Genomic DNA, 24,726 nt, shown 5'->3' with positions numbered 1-24,726 from the left:
TGACGGGGCTGTAGTGGAGCAGGTTGAGAGCTTTAAGTTCCTTGGTGTCCACATCATCAACAAACTATCATGGTCCAAACACACTAAAACAGTTGTGAAGAGGGCACGACAAAGTCTATTCTCCCTCAGGAGAAAACGTTCTACAGCTGCACCATCAACCACTTTTGGTTCCAGGTTGAACCCTTTCCAAAGAGGGTGGAACCCAAAATAGTTCTACCTGGACCAAAAAAGGGTTAACTTATTCCCCATAAATTAAACCTTTTTGGGTCCAGGTAGAACTATTTTGGGTTCCACCCTCTTTGGAAAGGGTTCAACCTGGAACATTTTTGGTTCAGTTGCAGAACCCTTTTGGAAGTATTTTTTCTAAGAGTGTAAGTATAGTGATAACATTGTATCGTTAGATCCCTGGCAATTCCCAGCCCTAGAAGTCACCTTCAGAGTTTCGGAGCAAGGGGCTGGTTTGAGATTCACCGCCTATACCCCTCTCCCTTAACCACTATTACTATTTCACACTATTGCCCAACTCTCACACACTCCTTCTAATTTCTTTCTCTCCATCCCTCTCCTTCACTCCTTATCTCTCACTCTCCATCCTTCTCCCTCTTCCTTATCCTTCCCTATATCCATGTCTCACACACACTGGGAATGTTGCCCCTAATTGCTCTCTTTCTCTTCCACTCCATTTCTCTCTCTCTCTCTCTCTCTCTCTCTCTCTCTTTCTCTCTCAACCTTTCTCTCTCAACCACTCTCTCTCTCTCTGTTTCTCTCGCTCTCATTTTCTCACCTGCCACAGTACTCCCACATCCCACTTCCCTTCCTGACCTCCCAAAAATGTCAGAGCAAGACTCTATGGGCCTCTCTGGACTCTGTAGAGTGAACACACTGGCTGGCACACATACCACACACACACAAATGTGCACACATGCACACACGTACACACACACACACACACACACACACACACACACACACACACACACACACACACACTCTTCCTCTCATAATGAGCCTCCAAATAGCAGAGCTGTCTAAATTGAGAGAAGAAAGAGTGCTTATTCGCTCAGAGATGAAAGGTGATATTTCCCCCTTTCCAAAGGTCAACAGAGATCATTGTGTTTCTTTCCCCTAACCTTCTCCTTTCAAAAGGGCTGATCATTAAACACAATATTTACCTTGACATTTGACACTTTTTCCAAATTGTTTTGAACTCTCAGTATGTAAGAGAAAATGTGAGGCAAAACAAGAGAGAGGCAGAGCTTCTTTCGCTAACTAAATGTAGAATGTAATCAGTTTAAATGAATATTCTGAAAGTGTGTTATATTTATACTAGCCCAGCCCTTATTGCTTTACCTGCTGAACCCAGAACATAATAACCAGACTGAAGCATGGTTGTCTTCCATACCATTACCCTCCTTATGCCTTATTTCCTCCCACAGCATCTAATCCCTATGAAGTGCACTATTATACTACATAGGGCTCTGGTCAAAAGTAGTGCACTATGTAGGGAACAGAGTGCCATTTTGGATGGATTTTAGCTACCAGTCAGCTCTTTCCAGCTCCCAGTAACGGTTCATTGCCTTTTCCTCCCTGCGCAGCACTAACCTAGTCTGAGCCCTGAAACATATGGGAGCGCTCCAACAGCCGTCAACATGATCGATGTGACATCACATCCGCCAGTCATCATCGCCACACGACGCCCCTAACAACGGGATGGAAGCTCGCCTAACAACGGGGAGACTGGTCATACTGTTCATGCCACATTTGCATTTTAGTATATCAGCAATATTTAATCCATTAGGTATCCTTCCGGGCCTATTGAGGGAAAGTTAATTCGCTAACGAAGGCTGGATTAACGACAGTTGTATTATACCAACGTTATTCACGATGAGACAGGAGATGGTGGGATTGAACACCAGGACTGACATTCGGGGGCTTCATACTGGCAGGACTCATACATCCACAACCATCTCATTCTGTATTAGCCTGGTCGCAGATCTGTTAGTGGTGTTTTGGCAACTCCTATGCTTGAGTTGGCAAGACAGCACAAACTGATCTTGGACCAGTCTAATCTTGTATGGATTCATACTCACACAAACTAAGCTAGCCATAGCATCGTTAAACTATGTACTAATCCTGTATAATGAAGTTCCAAGATTATAACAGCTAGCTGGAGGAATTTTCAGCCAAATATGATTGATGGCTAAAAACGGAGACTGCTAATTTTCTCAGATTAGCACTAATCTTAGATTGAGAAAAAACAGAGTACCTCGCAGCTAACGCTTCTTAGATTAACCAGGGGAGAGTGATAAATAGCTGACCGCCTGTCAGAGTCTTGACGCCAACGCTTTCAGTTGAGCCATCATCCTCAGATTGTGAATTAGCTGACCTAACCCCTGCAGGCTAACACCCCCAGATTAGCTGGCCGTGACAGAAGCACAGAAACATGGCTGATGCTGCTGAAAATTCAAGGCATCGCCACCAGTCATTCAGGCTTACGTCTGCATCAAGGTATCTGCTAGGAGAATGTACACTGATCATGAGAAGTTAATGAGTTTAGAGGAAGAGAGAACTCTACTTTAATCTTAACAGGAATTGGATTGAGTTAATGGGTTAACAGCAGAGGATGCACACAAGCATGTAGGCACATGCATACACACACACACACACACACACACACACACACACACACACACACACACACACACACACACACACACACACACTGCCCTTACAAGGAGCAATGAGTAATGATATTGGCTCTATATTTCTCCACACCCTAGTGTGCCCTGTGAGGGGGTGGAGCAGGAGTGATGTAGCGTTGGCAGAAGGAAGACGGTTCCTCCCAGCTTCCCCCCTGGGCCGCTCTGGAGAGAGGAGGATAGAGGGGTGTTCAAGGGTATCTGTCAATATCTTACTCTACTATCTCAGGAAGAAGGAGGGAAAAAAAGAGCAAGAGAACCAAACGCAGAGGCTTCTGAAGTCAAATGAGTGCTAGCGTAGGACATCTTGAAGTGATTTTCAAACGTGTTGCTACAAAACATGAGCTGGGTGGACAGGGAGACAGGCAGGCAGGCCCAGAAGCCGTTTCCCTCACTGCAGAGAGTGAACATAGAAACACACCGCCTAGTGGAACTGCCTGGCTAGCTGTTTCACATGTGGGCTAAAAGCCTCAGAGACAAAAAATACAGCATAAACTACCTACTGTAAATGTCATGCACAGTACACTAAAGATACATATTAAATGGAGTGAGCAGGCTCTACTGACAGCAGAGATGTGAGCAATACCTTTTGGTTTGTTCCACAGTCATTGGTTTGATCAAAAACAGACAGAAGTAGGACACTGACGCTTACATTAACCTACATATACCTGATCTGTAGTCCCTTCCAGTCACCTGATAGGAACACGGTGGTGGCAGTCTATTTTCACAGAATCTCAGAAATTCCACATTCATTTCAATGATGGATACATTTTAGAGAAGAATAGGCCTAAAGTAGAACAAGAAAGTGCAATTGTTTACTCAGAGAGACGTAAATGTATTTTTATGTGACAGTATTGTGACCGAAGACGTACAATCGTGGCCAAAAGTTTTGAGAATGACACAAATATGAATTATCTCAAAGTTTGCTGCCTCAGTTTGTATGATGTCAATTTGCATATACTCCAGAATGTTATGAAGAGTGATCAGATTAATTGCAACAAATTGCAGCCCTGCCACAAAAGGACCAGCTGACATCATGTCAGTGACTCCCTTGTTAACACAGGTGTGAGTGTTGACGAGGACAAGGCTGGAGATCACTCTGTCATGCTGATTGAGTTCGAATAACAGACTGGAAGCTTCAAAAGGAGGGTGGTGCTTGGAATCATTGTTCTTCCTCTGTCAACCATGGTTATCTGCAAGGAAACACGTGCCATCATCATTGCTTTGCACAAAAAGGGCTTCACAGGCAAGGATATTGCTGCCATCAAGAACTTAAAGGAGAGCAGTTCAATTGTTGTGAAGAAGGCTTCAGGGCGCCCAAGAAAGGCCAGCAAGTGCCAGGACCGTCTCCTAAAGTTGATTCAGCTGCAAAGATTTTTGGAGGATGGCCTGTTGTCAAGAAGGGCAGCAAAGATGCCACTTCTCTCCAGGAAAAACAGACTGATATTCTGCAAAAGGTACAGGGATTGGACTGCTGAAGACTGGGGTAAAGTCATGCCAACAGTAAAGCATCCTGAGACCATTCATGTGTGGGGTTGCTTGTCAGTCAAGGGAGTGGGCTCACTCACAATTTTGATTAAGAATGCAGCCATGAATAAAGAATGGTACCAACACATCCTCCGATAGAAACTTCTCTCAACCATCCAGGTACAGTTTGGTGACGAACAATGACTTGTTTGGATAAGTTTATTGGTAACGTTTGGGATTCATTTTGTATGCATTTTGAAGGAGGGAAACCGAGTGGATTATTGACTGAAGCGCGCCAGCTAAACTGAGTTTTTATGGATATAAAGAAGGAGTTTATCGAACAACAGGGCCATTTGTAATGTAACTGGGACCTTTTGGAGTGCCAGCAGAAGATCTTCAAAGGTAAGGCATATATTATATCGCTATTTCTGACTTTCGTGTCGCAACTCCCTGGTTGAAAACGATTTGTTATGCATTTGTGTGCTGGGCGCTGTCCTCAGATAATTGCATGGTTTGCTTTCGCCATAAAGCCTTTTTGAAATCTGACACAGCGGCTGGATTAACAACAAGTTAATGTCTTATGGCTGGGGGCAGTATTGAGTAGATTGGATGAATAAGGTGCCCAGAGTAAACTGCCTGCTACTTAGGCCCAGTTGCTAATATACAGTGCCTTGCGAAAGTATTCGGCCCCCTTGAACTTTGCGACCTTTTGCCACATTTCAGGCTTCAAACATAAAGATATAAAACTGTATTTTTTGTGAAGAATCAACTACAAGTGGGACACAATCATGAAGTGGAACGACATTTATTGGATATTTCAAACTTTTTTAACAAATCAAAAACTGAAAAATTGGGCGTGCAAAATTATTCAGCCCCCTTAAGTTAATACTTTGTAGCGCCACCTTTTGCTGCGATTACAGCTGTAAGTAGCTTGGGGCATGTCTCTATCAGTTTTGCACATCGAGAGACTGACATTTTTTCCCATTTCTCCTTGCAAAACAGCTCGAGCTCAGTGAGGTTGGATGGAGAGCATTTGTGAACAGCAGTTTTCAGTTCTTTCCACAGATTCTCGATTGGATTCAGGTCTGGACTTTGACTTGGCCATTCTAACACCTGGATATGTTTATTTTTGAACCATTCCATTGTAGATTTTGCTTTATGTTTTGGATCATTGTCTTGTTGGAAGACAAATCTCCGTCCCAGTCTCAGGTCTTTTGCAGACTCCATCAGGTTTTCTTCCAGAATGGTCCTGTATTTGGCTCCATCCATCTTCCCATCAATTTTAACCATCTTCCCTGTCCCTGCTGAAGAAAAGCAGGCCCAAACCATGATGCTGCCACCACCATGTTTGACAGTGGGGATGGTGTGTTCAGCTGTGTTGCTTTTACGCCAAACATAACGTTTTGCATTGTTGCCAAAAAGTTCAATTTTGGTTTCATCTGACCAGAGCACCTTCTTCCACATGTTTGGTGTGTCTCCCAGGTGGCTTGTGGCAAACTTTAAACAACACTTTTTATGGATATCTTTAAGAAATGGCTTTCTTCTTGCCACTCTTCCATAAAGGCCAGATTTGTGCAATATACGACGACTGATTGTTGTCCTATGGACAAAGTCTCCCACCTCAGCTGTAGATCTCTGCAGTTCATCCAGAGTGATCATGGGCCTCTTGGCTGCATCTCTGATCAGTCTTCTCCTTGTATGAGCTGAAAGACGGCCAGGTCTTGGTAGATTTGCAGTGGTCTGATACTCCTTCCATTTCAATATTATCGCTTGCACAGTGCTCCTTGGGATGTTTAAAGCTTGGGAAATCTTTTTCTATCCAAATCTGGCTTTAAACTTCATCACAACAGTATCTCGGACCTGCCTGGTGTGTTCCTTGTTCTTCATGATGCTCTCTGCGCTTTTAACGGACCTCTGAGACTATCACAGTGCAGGTGCGTTTATACGGAGACTTGATTACACACAGGTGGATTGTATTTATCATCATTAGTCATTTAGGTCAACATTGGATCATTCAGAGATCCTCACTGAACTTCTGGAGAGAGTTTGCTGCACTGAAAGTGAAGGGGCTGAATAATTTTGCACGCCCAATTTTTCAGTTTTTGATTTGTTAAAAAAGTTTGAAATATCCAATAAATGTCGTTCCACTTCATGATTGTGTCCCACTTGTTGTTGATTCTTCACAAAAAAATACAGTTTTATATCTTTATGTTTGAAGCCTGAAATGTGGCAAAAGGTCGCAAAGTTCAAGGGGGCCGAATACTTTCGCAAAGCACTGTATATGCATATTAGTAGATTTGGATAGAAAAGTTTCTAAAACTGTTTGAATGATGTATGTGAGTATAACAGAACTCATATGGCAGGCAAAAACCTGAGAAAGAATCCAACCAGGAAGTGGGAAATCTGAGGTTTGTAGTTTTTCAAGTCATTGCCTATCGAATATACAGTGTCTATGGGGTCATATTGCACTTCCTTCGGCTTCCACTAGACTCCACAACATGGCGGATATCTGTATGGCTTGTTTTGGTCTCTGAGCGCTGTACTCAGATTATTGCATGGTGTGCTTTTTCGGTAAAGCTTTTTTGAATTCTGACACAGCAGTTGCATTAAGGAGAAGTTTATCTAAAGTTCCATGCATAACACTTGTATTTCCATCAACATTTATGATGAGGCCTCCCGGGTGGCGCAGTGGTTAAGGGCGCTGTACTGCAGCGCCAGCTGTGCCATCAGAGTCCCTGGGTTCGCGCCCAGGCTCTGTAGTAACCGGCCGTGACCGGGAGGTTGGGTTGTGTATCGGAGGACGCATGACTTTCAACCTTTCTCTCTCCCGAGCCAGTACGGGAGTTGTAGCGATGAGACAAGATAGTAGCTACTACAACAATTGGATACCACGAATTTGGGGAGAAAAAGGGGTAAGAATTAAAAAAATAAAAAAAACATAAATTGATGTGGCTCTCTGCAAAATCACTGGATGTTTTGGAAGCAAAACGTAACGCGCCAATGTAGATTTTTTTATATAAATATGAACTTTATCGAACAAAACATATATGTATTGTGCAACATGAAGTCATATGAGTGTCATCTGATGAAGATCATCAAAGGTTAGTGATTCATTTTAACTCTATTTCTGCTTTTTTGTGACTCCTCTCTTTGGCTGGAAAAATGGCTGTCTTTTTCTGTGACTAGGTGCAGACCTAACATAATCGTTTGGTGTGCTTTCGTTGTTGAGCCTTTTTGAAATCGGACACTGTGGTGGGATTAACAACAAGTTTATCTTTAAAACAGTATAAAATATTTTAATTATGAGATTTCTGTTGTTTTGAATTTGGCGCCCTGCACTTTCACTGGCTGTTGTCATATCGATCATATCGACTCCAAGCATTGATTATGCAAGAATGGGCTGCCATCTTTCAGCATGTGTCCCAGAAGTTAATTGACAGCATGCCAGGGCGGATTGCAGAGGTCTTGAAAAAGAAGGGTCAACACTGCAAATATTGACTCTGCATCAACTTCATGTAATTGTCAATGAAAGCCTTTGACACTTATGAAATGCTTGTAATTACACTTCAGTATTCCATAGTAACATCTGACAAAAATATCTAAAGACTCTGAAGCAGCAAACTATGTGAAAATTGATATTTGTGTCATTCTCAAAACTTTTGGCCACGACTGTACATATGGAACTTGTTGTGTACAGTAGTCATGGTGATGTAGCCAATAGAAACATTTGGGGAGCTGACACCACAACTGTTTGTGGCATAATCTAGCCATCCTAATCAGACCAGAGGAGAACCACAAACCAGCCAGGAGACCACCCACAGAGGCAGAAAGAAAGAGAGAGAGAGATAATGTAGAAAGAGGGGAAAGGAGAGAGAGAGAGAGAAAGTGTGAGAGAGAGAGAGAAATAGAGAGAGAGAGAGAGAGAGAGAGAGAGAATGTAGAAAGAGGAGAAAGGAGAGAGAGAGAGAGAGAGAGAGAGAGAGAGAGAGACAGAGAGAGAGAGAGAGAGAGAGAGAGAGAGAGAGAGAAATGGAGTGGAAGAGAAAGAGAGCAATTAGGGGCAACATTCCCAGTGTGTGTGTGTGTGTATGTGTGTATATGAGTAAGATCTGCTTAATGTCTGAGTGAAGTCAACTCTACATCTGCTGCATTTCTGGAGGACCAGACTCAAAGTGTAAAGCTCTACCTGCTCAACAAACAGACAACCTAAAGTAACCTAGGATCGAAAGCTTGCCTGTCTAGGAAAACACACAGACACACACACACACACAAACACAATCACACACTTGAATATCTGTATACAATGAAGAGACCCTCGAGCTCCTCTGCAGTGCAACAGGACAGTTGGTGAACTATACCCTCCAGAAAACATCTACCCTGGCTCACAGAGAGGGATACTCCAACCCTACAGAATGCCCCCTAAAATGTCTCAGCGCTGAAAGAAATTGAGAAGAGGATTCTCTAGCTAGTGTCTCAGAGAGAGTAGGTTCTGGTTTCAGAAACTATTCCTCTGACCTACTCTAACGTAATCTCATTCAGATTCCTTCCTTATCGTTCCCTTCCTACCACAGCTTAAAACTTTATTTAATAATATTCGCTGTCTGATAGTATGGCTAAGCAGCTTACAGAGAGGAAGGTTAGCAGCACAGTGAGCGAAAAGTGTGAAATGAAATCCTGCCGTGATTAAAGCCGGATGATTCCGGTCGGAATATTCAACATGCGGTACAGAACGGGAAGAAACCTCTGGGAATCATCTCTCTCTCTCCCGGGAACTACAGAGACCATAGAAATGAGTGAGACGTCAGTCATCCTCTGATCACATTGTAAGAACTCACAGGTTTGGTTTCACTCTATTTAAAAGCATATGGATCCTCCTACCTGTTCTAATCTGCAGCTTAAGTTATAGCGGTTCCAGTCCTACTTATAGATGAATGGTGGATATGAAGTATATGCATCTGTCAGAGTGACAGGATCCACAATCTCCCAGTAGAGCTATAGTATATGATATCAACTACTGCACTGACTGCAGTGAAACATTACCTCTGCAAGGCCTCTCAGAACAACAAAAGGTGTGATATTTCTGAACCTGACTATGATCCTGAAAGACAATATATGTCATCTTTGATTATTTTATTTGAGTTCTTGACGATAACATTAAAGAGTGTTCGCCATACATTGTTGCCCACGGTGATGCAAACCGGTAGAGGGATGTTATCTAGATTCCCGATGACCTTTGACCCTGTCCCTTATCTAGGAGATGCAGGGGATGGGAACCCTGGGGCTTGGGGATGGGGAGGACGGTAATCTCGAGACACATCCAGGGGCAGGAAGGGTGACATTGGCGAGCGCACCGCTAGGTGAATCGATAAGCCATGGGCGGCACCTGCGTGTGCGCGTGTGTTATCAATGTTAGGGTGAAGGAAGGTTGTAATCAACACCATGGTGTTTCACACCACAGGCCACTACTGGTCTCCTGGTACTCTCCTCTTCTCCTCTCTTCCTTAGCCTCCACGGACCTTACTCGTTCTTTTTTATCTTTAAAAAAAAAAAACTATTTTTATCTTTCCTCCTGACTTATTCACAGAGATATGGCCTTTACTTTTCCTTTCCACACCTTTTTAGCTCAACAGTTATTGAATTAATGTGTAGATTTACTTGAACAACATTATAGGACATGAAAGTCAATGGGAGCTCAAAGCAGGAACCAGTGAGTCAATCCCTCTAATCAACGCTACCGCGCCTGCATGTTATCAATGTAGAACATTGATTGGATTTTTCAAAGTCATCAAAATACGCTGTTTTAATTTAACTTTGAACAACGAAGAGTTTAACCAAAAATCTACGGGGGTGTTTGTAGCTTGCGTTTTCTAAGCATTTTGAATTATGAATGGGAAGTGTTTTAAGCGAATAACAATTACCACTGACCTTGGCTTAGAGACAGATGTGCGCGCTCGTGGGAAAACAGCTGGATGTATGTCGAGACAATATGACAATGTCATCAGGTTCTGACAGCATTTCAAACTTAATTAATGGTGTTAGACTGACATCCAATACAAGCTATTCAAACTGTCACACCTCTGTGGCTATGTCACTCAGGAAAAATATGATATACATCCACAATGTTCCAGCTGCCCCTCCTTCTCTCCTCTCTTAACCACCAGTGTAATTCCAACCAGTTTCTAAAAACAAACATTTGTGCTCTGAGACAGAAAGCAAGGCTAAAGTCTTGGTAAAGAACTGGAGTTCTGAGGAGTCAGCAAGTGAGAGAGGGAGAGAGCAAGCATCACCAATATGTGACAGCATCTCTCTCTCGCCCCTCCTCCTCTCTCCCCCATCTACCCCACCTAGCAGTCCCTCACTGGGGCTTAACTATGACCCAACCATCCCTACATCCCCTGACGGAGGAAAAACTCACTCTTCCAGGCATCTCTCTTCTCTACATTTCTCTACCTCCGCCCTTGACACGCTAACATTCTAAGGCCTGGTGAATGGCTCCAGCCTGTACCATACTGCTATTCAAGAAGTGACTGACTGCTAGTGATGACATAAAATATGATGACACAGATGACAATGATGACAGGAGAGCACTGTTCCTCCCTTTATAAAACCTTCAGATAACTCCCAAGGACCAAAAGGTGATTTGTTTCCTGTGAAATAAATGACATATTTTCCATCGGGTTCAGTCTTAATGGCTCCTCCACTAATATCGCTGGAGTCTTTAATGTGATAGATGAAGACGTTTATTACATTCATTTCTGATCCTGACACCAAACACATTCAATTATTCAATGTGCCAGACTCCAATTCTGCTGAGAATAGATAATGAAGTTCTCGTGCTACAGAGAGAGAGAGAGAGAGAGAGAGAGAGAGAGAAAGAGAAAGAGAAAGAGAGAGAGAGAGAGAGAGAGAGAGAGAGAGAGAGAGAGAGAGAGAGAGAGAGAGAGAGAGAGAGAGAGAGAGAGAGAGAGAGAGAGAGAGAGAGAGAGAAAAAAAGAGAAAACAAGGAAGGAGAAAATAATTATTAATAGACAGAAATAATTGAAGACCTTGGCCTTAATCTAACAATATTTTGCAATTGTCATTATACAGAAGTTATTGTTTGCATTGCTACACATTTAAATCTCTCTGTGTGCATACAATGTGTGAAGTGAAGACAAAGCGACACTCATGGAACTCGGCTTACATGTTAACTAAAATTGGATTGAGTCCATGGGTCAGCAGCTGAGGATGTGTGCATGCTAGCACACACGCACGAGCACACGCACATACACACAATCCTTTACAATCTGCACATTCTAATGGCTCAACATGATGCCTCCTGAGACTTCCTCTTAAGTAGAGGCCATTTCAGCATTCCAGTGTGTGTGTGTGTGTGTGTGTGTGTGTGTGTGTGTGTGTGTGTGTGTGTGTGTGTATTTCAGCGTCCCAGAGTTCTCTAACAGCCTTCTGTAATAGAACAGTCAAACCCACAGCAGTGTTATTTAACATTCAGCCAGGCCACACAGCACAGCGTCTGTGTTTCCACTAGGAGAGGGGAGCAAGGGGGGCAAGGAGAAAGAGAGAGGTAGGGAGATGAAAAGAGAGATTGAGTGGCAGAGAGAGAGTGAAAGAGAGAGAAAGACAGAGACAGAGAGAGATATAAGAGAGATATAAGAGAGAAGGAATCAGAGAGATAGGAGCAGGATGGAGAGAAAGAGTGACAAAGACACAGAGAAAGAGTGAGAGAGAAGAGGAGAGAGGGACAGAGAGAAGAGGAGAGAGGGGGATAAAGACTGCTGTGGATGACTGGTCTCTTTCTCTGGGAGTTATGACCAGATGATATCTCTTTCTGTGCCAGATACAGTCACATTTCCTTGGAGCAACAATTTAATATCAAGACAAACTAACAGGGTACTGTTGATAATTCTTCAGGCAGTGTAGTAGGCTAGCTACTCTGGGTACATTTTAATCAGACTCGTGGTGTTCAACCCATGATGAATATGCATCAGCTGAACAATGTAGCAAACAATGGACCCTTCTTTAAGACACAAACACAAGCCGGCTAATTCCTCTCCTTACTGGTCCCTCAGAGACACCCTGGTGCTGCACAGGAAATAGTTATTTTTCTTTCCTAAATTCTTTAAATTGTTTCCCTGGCGGCAGAGACCATTTATAGCCAATGGTCCGGGTTATTTCCCAGGGCACCGGCTTCTTGGAGCGGTCCGGTTCACATTATTTCACCACAAAAGTCCCAGTAGCATAAAAGGGACTGGTGGTGGCGATATATCTAATCTATGTTCATCAGCATAATCACAGGAAACATAACTAATGCCAATGTTAAATAACTTAGATTTTATATACAGACATTTTATATACAGCTAGACTCCAGTGCCAACACAAATAATGACTTGTGCAAAGCCCCTGTGATGACAAAGTCTTAAAAAGAGCATAATCACTTCCTCAGTGCAACCACAGAGCTGAGACTGCAGATTACAAGAGAGTGAGAGAGGGAGGGAGAGAGAAAGAGTAAAAAAGAGGGGAATTGGGAAAGAGAAAGAGGGAGAGAGTGAGAAAGAGAGAGAGAGAGAGAGAGAGAGAGAGACACCAAATAATGCATGCAGAGCAAAATTTAGGTCGATACCGCTAATGATCAAAATCCAGAAAAGAGCCGTTAAATTCTACAACCACCGAAAAGGAAGTGATTTCCAAACCTTCCATAACAAAGCCATCACCTACAGAGAGATGAACCTGGAGAAGATTCCTCTAAGCAAGCTGGTCCTGGGGCTCTGTTCACAAACACAAACAGACCCCACAGAGCCCCAGAACAGCAACACAATTAGACCTAATCAAATCATGAGAAAACAAAAATATAATTACTTGACACATTGGAAAGAATGAACAAAAAGCAGAGCAAACTAGAATGCTATTTGGCCCTAAACAGAGAGTACAGAGTAGCAAAATACCTAACCATTGTGACTGACCTAAACCTAAGGAAAGCTTTAACTATGTACAGACTCAGTGAGCATTGCTATTATTGAGAAAGGCTGCCGTAGGCAGACCTGGCTCTCAAGAGAAGACAGGCTATGTGCACACTGCCCACAAAATGAGGTGGAAACTGAGCTGCACTTCCTAACCTACTGCCAAATGTATGACCATATTAGAGACACATATTTCCCTCAGATTACACAGATCCACAAAGAATTAGAAAACAAACCCATTTTTGATAAACTCCCATATCCTTTGGGTGAAATACCACAGTGTGCCATCACAGCAGCAAGATTTGCAACCTGTTGCAACAAGGGCAACCAGTGAAGAACAAACACCATTGTAAATACAACCCATATTTATGTGTATTTATTTTCCCTTTTGTACTTTAACTATTTGCACATAATATGACATTTGTAATGCCTTTATTATTTTGGAACTTTTGTGAGTGTAATGTTTACTGTAAATATTTATTATTCTAACTTTTTTTTTTAACTTTTGATGATTATTTAGCTCACTTGCTTTGGCAATGTAAACATGTGTTTTCCTTGCCAATAAAGTCCTTAAATAGAATTGAATTGAGAGAGAGAGAGAGAAAGAGCTTAGTCAGAGCCAGGGGCGGGCTTCGTGATTTGGAGGCCCCCGTCAGAGGCCAGTCTGTATTACCTTTTAATGTGCCATGAACACAACCAGTCATGTTTTTATCTGATTGTCAAATAATCACTTCAAAAGTAGGTTACCTTCACACGTTCATCCAAAATAATTCCAGCATCCGAACAGTGCACTGTGCACCCACCAACTTTCCTTCAATTCGCAAGAGGCTGAAACTATCTCACCGGGGAAAGCATCCGAGCGAGCGAAACAGCGCCCCTCTGTGTTACTATATGTAGCCCATGTATCTGATGCTGTCTGGCCAAAACAAAGTATGACATGCCAGACAGCATCAGATAAATGGGCTACACATACTGTACATGTCCTCTGCTTAGATGACGATGGCAGTTTTATCAGCAGCACCTGCCTTTTTACTGAAGAAATGTGTATTGTATCCTCTTAGAGTCCAAGTACCCAGGGCTGGGTCGAGAACCAGTCTTCCCTAAATAGCAAAATGGGGTGGAGACCAGACGTAAATCAGTGACGCCTCGCTACACGTCAAATCAATCAAATGCCTTGCTTGGGGGGAGCTCCAATAGTGCTCACTAAATTAGTGTTGTAGGTGCAACCATGCATGGTGAAGATGGCCAGGAAATCGCTGATTGAAATCTCCATCAATATGTCGATGTATTTGGATTGTGTATTGAGCACACTTCTGACAAAACGGTTTCCCCCCAGGTTTTCTTCCATTTTCTGCAATGTTGCAAACGAGCATACGGACCAACTCTCTGCAAAATGTGTCCTATCCAGTCAGAAAAGTGTGCCGAACATAACACCTGGCACCAACGGGCCTGTGGGCAAGGGTAACAAAAAGTAACATCCAATCAAAATATTGCCGCTGGGAGCCAACATTCAAACTGTTTTTGCAATACAAAATTCTCCACACAGCGATGCGATTTTGGAGGTATGGCAACGTGAGACTACTACTAAGCTAACATATGGAATAGTTTTAAGATGCTCATACCAAGGATGATTTAGATATTTGATTTAGAATTTTAGGTTACAAAAATATTAATTGATGATGTGGAAATGCCCTATTCACTTCCATTCATATTTCGCCCGGTAACAAGTTACCTAATTTGACAAACACTGCTATAGCTCTGCCACCTTCAGCCGACATCGGTGGATATCTCTACCTTATACACAGATTATGATGGGGATTTATTTATTGCTTTGAGCGGAGCATGGGGGGGTAGAAATGATTAGAATATTATTTTAAAAATGTATGGCCAGCTCATGAGGTCCATTGATGATGTGAGGCCTGAGGCAATTGCCTCTTCTGCCTGATGGTAAGTCCACCAGTGGTCAGAGGAAGGTTAGAGTTCTGCTTCTCTATACAAAAGCATGGAAAGGAGATGCTCATTATGAACTGAGAGGTGGCCACAGCAGTGATAGGGAGAGAGGGACAAGGAGAGAGAGAGAGAGAGAGAGAGAGAGAGAGAGAGAGCGCAGCAGGGAGTAATTGCCCATCACTCTTATAATCTGTGTAGGGATAGGCAAGAATACAGGGACATGGGAGGAGGGGACATCCCCAGAGATTTAACAGAGGTAGAAAAACAGCTAATCGTGGCTCTTCCCTTGTGTGCATCAGTTGTGCTGGGCATACACTACACAGCTTCTAAAATCTTTACAACTTGGACGTGGTCACATTTCATGATATCCTTGTCCCAAATCTTTCCTTTTTTCCATCCTCAACCCCAGGACGTGGCTGCTCACATTAAATAATGATTCCCTAGTTGATCCTGCCCTGCGTTTCTCGGTTGTCGTGGGGAAAAAATGCTGACGCAAACAGTGAGCTGCTTTGTAAGTGTGCACATTATTATGGGCAGAATTTTTTTTTTTAATCCAGAGGCGCAGAATATGGACTTATTATAAAATAGTAACGATAATATGAAATTATATTTTTGGTTTCTGTCATGGTAGGACGCAGATGTAATATTGGTGGAGTTTGTTTTGCATGGCCCGGTGCCCCGGGTGGGTGGAGATTTCACTTAAAGACCAATGGAATGAGCAAACTGCGCTCATCTGGGGCACGTAAAAGGAACTTGCACATTGGTTCTCTCCACATCTCCACCAATCTGTGCTCCATCACCTCGGTCCACACGGTGTGTGTAGTTGTTACTTTCCTCTTTGCTATCATTGTTTTGGTCTCACATGTTGAGTGCTCATTGGCTATTGGCAGCATTCCCTTGCCCAATCGCGTTGTAGCACTGCTCATACTACAAGATGCACAACCAAAATGTGTCCCAAAAACTTTCAGGACATCCGACAGGGATCTGGAGAACGTCAGTGCGTCCTTGACCCACTCAAACTATGCAAGTCCTGACGTATTGATCCTAGCCCAAGTTCATAGGGTTTCACCCCGATCATGAAAATGTGTCTAGGATGGCAAAAAACGTGGGGAATTCATGGCATAATTGTGTAGTGTATGCCCGGCATTAGTTTCAGCCTCCATTTGCAGAGCTGTTCAGTTAGTTAATGCAATCCCTGGTTTGTCTGTACCATCACCGCCTTCATAAGCTGAACAGATAAGGTTATCATTAACCAAAGCAAGATCAGCAAACATTCACGCTGGCTGCTGTCTCCTCAGTCTCTCTACACCTTGTGTACTTGAATTTCCAACTGGAAAAGGGAAAGGCTTAGAGACCACAGGAGTTAAGCCTTATCTTTCACCAAGAACATCTCTTTAGATACCAATCTAAAGCACCGCATTGAGGGCTTGGGGGAAGAAAAAAAAATCAATGTTACTTCAACTCAAAAGAGCAAGCAAGCAGAATTTCCCTGCCAACGCATTTAACATTTACATCCTAGTGTCTACGGCCTTATCGGCTTCCTCATCAACACACGCTCGCATGCAAACACACTCACGCACACGCACACACACACACACACACACACGCATTGTTATACTTGGGAAAACATTCGCTAAAACTTTCATCATTCTGATGTTAGTTTCTCTGTCCACAGAATGTGTCTGGTTGGCTTCCTAGTGACAAACGCTGGCCCAGAGGACTGGAACTACTGAGATGATAGGACAGCCCTGATGCAGCACACATGAGCACATTACAAACCCTATCTAATGTCCGTTCATAGAAATAAACTACTGAACTGCATACAGTATCACCACAGCATTGTCTGTCTATGAATTCAATCCATGATACCACACAATAAACACAATAAGCATTACCATCAAATATTGTTGTATTGCACTGGAAAAATGGGCCAATCATTTCACCAGCTGTTTCACTGGTTTTGAACTCACCTCATCAAAGCCACTGTCCTCTTTCTTGAAAGCTGAAAATAGAGAAAAGAAGAAAATCAGGCTCACATTGACGTCTTCTGAACAGGGAACAAACACAGTGCCTACAACCAGTGTGCACTCACTTATAACCCACACACACACGCACACACGTACAGTACGCACACACACAGTCCTGTAATTGTGTCCTGATTTCCTATTTGTGTGATAAAGATTAATTATGCTTCCTTCATTAAGGTAGACACTCAAGCAGACAGTCCGAGGTCAATCAACATGATCTGACACTGGCAGCGTTCAGAAGAAGAGTTTGTTTGTGCTTTATCAGACAGACCTTTCAGACACTGCATCATCTTTAGTAAACTAGTGAATGGCTGGGAACACACCTGGGTTCACTTCAAATAGTATTTGAAATCTTTAAATATACTTTAGCTGTGCTTGATTGATCTTGCCTGGCGCAACGGAACTAATAGAATAGTCCATCATCGCAGTGCTAGCTGTGCCACCAGAGACTCTGGGTTCGCGCCCAGGCTCTGTCGCAGCCGGCCGCGACCGGGAGGTCCGTGGGGCGACGCACAATTGGCCTAGCGTCGTCCGGGTTAGGGAGCGTTTGGCCGGTAGGGATATCCTTGTCTCATCGTGTACCAGCGACTCCTGTGGCGGGCTGGGTGCAGTTTACGCGCTAACCAGGTTGCCAGGTGCACGGTGTTTCCTCCGAAACATTGGTGCGGCTGGCTTCCGGGTTGGATGCGCTCTGTGTTAAGAAGCAGTGCGGCTTGGGTTGGGTTGTGTTTCGGAGGACGCATGGCTTTCGACCTTCGTCTCTCCTGAGCCCTTACGGGAGTTGTAGCGATGAGACAAGATTGTAACTACTAACAATTGGATACCACGAAATTGGGGAGAAAGGGGGGTAAAATAAATAAAATTTTTAATTAAAAAGAATAGTCCCAAAAGTGCACACCCCACCCAAATGGCAGGCAAACGCTGTAAGTAATTTTGAAAGATTTCAAATAATATTTGAACCCAGGTGTGGCAGGGAGAGAGCAACACAACACTAGAAGCCCATTGGTGTGACTGAGGAGCTCTCGTCTTCTCTCGCCACTATAACTATAATCACAGGAAGTCATAGTGATTGCATTGGACAGCAATATCCTTCGTATTTATGAAAAGGAAGGTAAACAATGCTGTGTTGCCAGTGTGATTGTTTCCTCCTTGACAGCTAGATGTACTGTATGGTACATTCAGTGCCAACCAGATCTTATCTTCAGCATTGTTTTTAACTGTGAAAGACAAACCAATCCACATTGCCTGGGAGGAGTGCTGAAAAATGCTTTTTGGAAACATAGCCTAATAAATATCTCTTTAATTACACATTTCTCATAATGAACTCAATAATTATCTGATTGGAGGGTATCACAACTAATCTGACACAATGAGACAGGGGAAGTTACAGATGGGAGTAACAGTATTTTGTTTGGCCCTGATGTGAAATGACTTATTCATGTCAATGGCATTGTTTTGAGGAAGAGTCATCTAGACGCGGAGCCATAGAATTGCGTCTTTCTCATCAGAGAACAGTGACACAGTAGGATCATTACAACTGCAGTAAATGGGAGTCAATACACAAGACATTGTTATTTAGTTCGAACACTCATTCACATACAAGTCTAACATATTGAACATTTCCAACACAGAACTAAACATGGACTCGTATTCAAGAACATAAATATAAAATACTATACAGTTGAAGTCGGAGGTTTACATACATCTAAGCCAAATACAGTACATTTAAACTCAGTTTCACAATTCCTGACATTTAATCCTAGTAAAAATTCCCTGTCTTAGGTCAGTTTGGAACACCACTTTATTTTATCAATGTGAAATGTCAGAATAATAGTAGAGAGAATGATTTATTTCAGCTTTTATTTCTTTCATCACATCCTCAGTGGGTCTCTAGGAGACAGAACGTGTCTCCTTCCTGAGTGGTATGACGGCTACGTGGTCCCATGGTGTTTATACAGTACTTGCGTGCTATTGTTTGTACAGATGAACGTGGTACCTTCAGGTGTTTGGCAATTGCTCCCATGGATGAACCAGACTTGTGGAGGTCTTGGCTGATTTCTTTTGATTTTCCCATGATGTCAAGCAAAGAGGCACAGAGTTTGAAGGTAGGCCTTGAAATACATCCACAGGTACACCTCCAATTGACTTAAATGATGACAATTAGCCTATCAGACGCTTCTAAAGCCATGACATCATTTTCTGGAATTTTCCAAGTTGTTTAAAGGCATTCCCCAACTGGAGGCCCAAGGGGGATTTTATTTTTTCATAATAAAATAATATGTTTATTATTATAATTATTGGACATAAAAGACAGCTCCAATTGATTATAATTTGAGAAAAAGTTTCCAAAGTATTCCCACGCATAATACAGAGATTTACAGTGTATGCGATCGTGAGCAAATGTAAGCAAGGTTAGAAATTATTATGTTATAGTAAATTTTGTCACGTGTGCTCCCTCTCTGGCCTCCAGGTCACCATGCTGCACACCTGTCACCATTGTTACACGCATCAGTGCATAATGAAATTGCCTCACCAAAGGGAAGCATCAGGGAGTGTTTAATTTAAAAAATAATTGTGCTGGAGGTGATGTCAGGTCCGGGTGTCAGAACCAGAGCTACCTGGGAGGCCTCAGCTGGTTTGTCGGATTCCCATGCCTCAGCGGGTTTGACGGGTTCCCCTGCCTCAGCTGGCTCGACGGGTTTCCATACCTCAGCTGGCTCGACAGGCTACCATGCCTCAGCTGGCTCGACAGGCTACCATGCCTCAGCTGGCTCGACAGGCTACCATGCCTCAGCTGGCTCAGCTGGCTTGACAGGATCCCATGCCTCAACTGGCTCAACAGGCTCCCATGCCTCAGCTGGCTCAGCGTGCTCAACAGGCTCCCATGCCTCAGCTGGCTCGACAGGCTCCCATGCCTCAGCTGGCTCGACAGGCTCCCATGCCTCAGCTGGCTTGACAGGCTCCCATGCCTCAGCTGGCTCAACAGGCTCCCATGCCTCAGCTGGCTCAGCGTGCTCAACAGGCTCCCATGCCTCAGCTGGCTCGACAGGCTCCCATGCCTCAGCTGGCTCGGCAGGCTCCCATGCCTCAGCTGGCTCGACAGGCTCCCATGCCTCAGCTGGCTCGACAGGCTCTCATGCCTCAGCTGGCTCGACAGGCTACCATGCCTCAGCTGACTCAGCTGGCTCGACAGGCTACCATGCCTCAGCTGGCTCGACAGGATCCCATGCCTCAGCTGGCTCAACAGGCTCCCATGCCTCAGCTGGCTCAACAGGCTACCATGCCTCAGCTGGCTCGACAGGCTTCCATGCCTCAGCGGGTTCGACAGGCTCCCATGCCTCAGCTGGGTGAACAGGTTCCCGTGCCTCGACCGAGGCACCTGGGGAGGTCTCAGCCGGCTCATCAGGCTCTCATGCGCCCGGTCCGCTCCTGATCCCTGGGATCGTTCCTGTGGTTGGTGTCCTGTTGCTGGAGCCGAACGCGCAGGGGAGGGGGTACTGTCACGTGTGCTCCCTCTCCGGCCTCTAGGTCACCAGGCTGCTCATTATGGCACACACCTGTCACCATCGTTATGCGCATCGGCGCATAATGACACTCACCTGGACTCCATCACCTCCTTGATTACCTGCCCTATATATGTCACTCCCTTTGGTTCCTTCCCTATATCTGTCTCTCCCATTGGTTCCTTCCCCAGGTGTCATTGTTTCTGTTTCAGTTTCATGTCTGTGCGTTGTTTGTGTTTCTTGTTTTGTATTATGTTTTCATTTATTTATTAAACGATTCACTCCCTGAAATTGTTCCCGACTCTCAGTGCACACGTTACAAATTTGCAGTCTACAAATTATTTGTAATTATGAATCTAGTTGAATCTAGCTGAATCTAGTTGATGATCCCTGAAGTAGGCCAACAGTCTCATCCCAGCTAACCTCAGCTAAGGTCAGAAGGCTGCATTGTCATAGCGATGTACTTGAAATACACAGTAACAGTTAAAAGACAAGGATAGAGTTGTGAGTTTGTAGATCCTACAGTAAATGACCTTAGCACAGTTAGCAATTGACATGCAAGGTGGTAGCATAGCCTGGAATAGCAAGGTAGCATAAATAGCCTACAATCTGGGTCCCACATCAAATTCCCAACTCCATTTAGCATGATATGTTCCATTTCGTATGATATGTATTAACTTGAGGATGTCCATCACCCATGCCTTATGATATGTTATGAATTACAATTTATATTATATATTACGAATTTGGAAAACATACAATGTTACAAATTAGCAAAACATATGATATGTTATGAATTCTGGCTAGGTAGCTAACGTTAGCTAGCTGGAAAAAAATAGCTGGGTTAGGGATTAAGGTTAGGGTTAAGTTTAAGAGTTAGGTTACAGGATTAAGGTTAGGGTTAACTAAAAGGGTTAAGGTTAGTTTTAGAGTTAGGGGAAGGGTTAGCTAACATGTTAAGAAGCTGCAAAGTAGCTAAAAAGTTGTAAGTAGCTGCAAAGTTGCTAATTAGCTCAAATTCTAAAGTTGTCCGTGATGAGATTCGAACTCGCAACCTTTCCACCCGACCAACCAGCCTACCTTCGTTTTTTTTGCCTTAAGTAACAATATGTCTTGTGTAACCATACCAAAGGTAACATAATGGTCTAACTGGGGGTCCCGGATTTACGTTTACTATGTTAAGTCTAGTCTATGAGACCAGGCTGAACTATGATGTGACATTCAGTGTGAGCGTATTACAGTTTTTCTCAATTGCTAAAACACAATTTCTGAAACCTTGCTCCATTTCCTGAAAACATTAAACACAAAACCTCATCTTCAAGCACTATTTACATAACCTCTGACTCCTCTTGCAAAATGAAACATTTGCCTCAAAACAGTTTGACCTGTGTTCAAAATCAAACACTGCTCTCAAATCATAAACAAAGTGATCAAAATTATATTCACTCTCAAGCAGTCAGTTAACAATACACCAAAAAATAGAAAACACATGGTTCAAAACATACAATTCTCTGGGAGAAGTACATTTTTTATCATAAAAAATATTCATATTTTTCAGTCATTGTCTTTTGATGAATGAAAACATGTTCTATCATAGTAGCTCAAAATTTATCAGAAATTACTACTCTGCTTTGCTCTTCGCAATTTAGTTTTTTGTTCTTTTTTGTTCTGTTTGCTCTCTGAACTGGCTTTTATTGGTTCTGTCGCATCATTTGAAACAGGTTAAATACATTTTGAGTGGTTGTGTTCAATCAATGACATATGTTCTCTATTTGTATTTGATTGTTGCCACTTATGTTTACCAGTATGGATGACATGTGCATTAGAGTGCAGAATGTGTTTTGAGAATGAGAATGTGTTTAGAATTTTGCTGAAAAGTCTAAGTGAGATCTGCAAATTGTGTTTTACCATGTGAAATGGTTTAAGGTATTGACAACAGACTGCATAATTAGCTAAATGAGTCCAGGCAACTGAGAACTTCGTTCAGCCAATGGGTTTTAGTGTTTTAGCAATTGAGAAAAACTGTATTAGGACATGTATGGAAATAATAATATCTACTGGTATATAGTATAGTAAGCATTATGATTTGGTTACAAGAAGCCCAACTTCTCTAACTAAGATGTAATGCTCTTTGTTAAACCATCCGTGAAACACAGACAGCGAGTGAGTGATCAATCAATGCCTATATAGTGCGGTGCACCACGTTGAGGGCTGATGCAGATATCAGCAGCAACAGTGACCAATATGGACAAGGACAATCCATGCAGCAGAAAAGTCAATGCCGACCTTTTTTCATGCAGCCTCATATTCGACCCATATTGGTAAATGTTCCCTCTTCTTGTTGTATCTGATCAGTTCATTTGTGGGGAGAGAATATTTAACAGTCGTCTACATAGGGAGTGATATTTGGTGAGCCTTTAATGCACCAAACCGTATAGACCAACACGGGATGAGAGAGAGAGAGAGAGAGAGAGAGAGAAAGAGAGAGAGAGAGAGAGAGAGAGAGAGAGAGAGAGAGAGAGAGAGAGAGAGAGAGAGAGAGAGAGAGGGGGGGGGCAGTGTGTGTACCTGCTTAGATGCCTGAGTTTAGTTACGCAGGCCATTTGGATAGCGAGCTCCTTCCAGTTGTACAATAAGCACATCGGCAAATCCCTGATGTTTTATACGGCAGTAATGATAACACTCAACATGAACTACCCATTTACAATATTCACATAGCTAATATCATAGCCATGTATTTAGAATGCACTTTTTATAATGTCATTCACGGTTACAGTGTAACATTGTGTTGAATTGCATCAACACAATGACAGTTATTGCCATAATGCATAATCGTAATGTTGTAATAGTGATTGCCACCAGTGTGAATGCCACCGCATGTAAAGCTTTTTCGTAATAGTGAAATTCCGCTATCGTCCCGAATAGTTGGAGTGGACATTATTAGAATAGTTCCCTAGGCTACAGCACCTTTTTCCATAACCGTTAACTGCGATAGGCTATGCATTGTTGCACTAAAACCGCTACAGTAAGGGTAGGCTACTCACCTATGCGACTGAAGCTCTCTGACAAAGTTCTTCGCAACTTTTTCATTTTGCCGATTTTTTCAGCAGGTTTCGAAACTGGCATCAGGTCACACATCTTGACGGTTGGACTGCAGCAGACAGTGGTCTTCACAAAACTGGAGAGGAGCGCAGGGTTCAAACCAAGGGGTTCTCCGTTCTACTACGATGTCAAGAAACAGGAAACGTTTATGCTAACGCTTTTGTTTTCAAAAACACATTGGTGTATTCTTCTCAGGTTTTCTTTGTGTCCAACGACATTTCTAAAGTCGGAATTTTCCACAAGATGCCAAGTATGAAGCTGGAAAATAAAACATGGGCTGGCTGATATTCTCTGTTTTCTCCCTGAAACTGAACGGGTTTTTGAGTTCTTTCTTTCTCTCTCCCAGTCTCTTTCTCACTCAGTCTCTCTCTCCCTCTCTGCTCTGCTCCCCTGCAATCTGGATGTCATTTTTGGGATTCTCTCTCTCCGGTCTGCGAGAGGGAAGAAAAAAACATACTCCAGCAGAGCTACAAACCCCGCCCAGGATGCGCAACGATTGGCCAAATAAGAACAGGGGATTCTGTGATTTGCCATTGATCTATCAATCATGCTTTAGTGCCGCTCGAATAACAAAAAAATATATAACCATTTAACTGCGCAGGGTTCATAGCCAGGGAGTCCGATGTTCAGATAAAAGTAACTCACAACAAGTGAAAGTGTGATGGTCTACTATACTGTGACATTTAGCCTACCACAATTAGTTTGGCTATTGTTGACATATCAAAAATATATCTTAGCCAATGATGCAAATAACCTAATAATAACAATAATATCAAATACGATCATGAATGTCTTCCAAATATCCTTTGTTTTAAAATATTATTGGATTATTTGATAATTCCATTGTAGTGTTGGGTGTTGTGAAGGGGTGTTTGGGAAGTAAGTCCTAGTAGGAAACCGTTTATTGGAACTTTATGCAACAACAAAAAAAGTTTTTATCACAGTCTCTAATGCTTTCTGAGAGGTGTCTAACTTGATATTAGGCCTACACCTGTTAATATAATTTCGCTTAATTTTCATT

At 42.9% G+C, this 24,726-nt stretch overlaps 1 protein-coding gene across 3 annotated transcripts in view; it reads right to left on the bottom strand.

The window, feature by feature from the left end:
- The window catches only part of cdk14 (cyclin-dependent kinase 14), a 207,269-nt gene extending 183,141 nt beyond the window's left edge, over positions 1-24,128 (bottom strand). For all 3 annotated transcript variants that reach the window (XM_036943595.1, XM_021626100.2, XM_021626109.2), the window contains exons 1-2: positions 23,648-24,128; positions 17,044-17,075 (exon numbers count right to left, since the gene is read on the bottom strand). In XM_036943595.1, the coding sequence (XP_036799490.1) occupies positions 17,044-17,075; positions 23,648-23,741 (126 nt within the window). In that variant the 5' untranslated portion in view covers positions 23,742-24,128. The remainder of the gene's footprint in view (positions 1-17,043; positions 17,076-23,647) is intronic.
- Positions 24,129-24,726: the final 598 nt, after the last annotated feature.

Source organism: Oncorhynchus mykiss, chromosome 2 (genome assembly GCF_013265735.2).
Source record: "Oncorhynchus mykiss isolate Arlee chromosome 2, USDA_OmykA_1.1, whole genome shotgun sequence".
NCBI lineage: Eukaryota > Metazoa > Chordata > Actinopteri > Salmoniformes > Salmonidae > Oncorhynchus > Oncorhynchus mykiss.
This window is presented reverse-complemented; position numbering and strand designations above follow the sequence as displayed.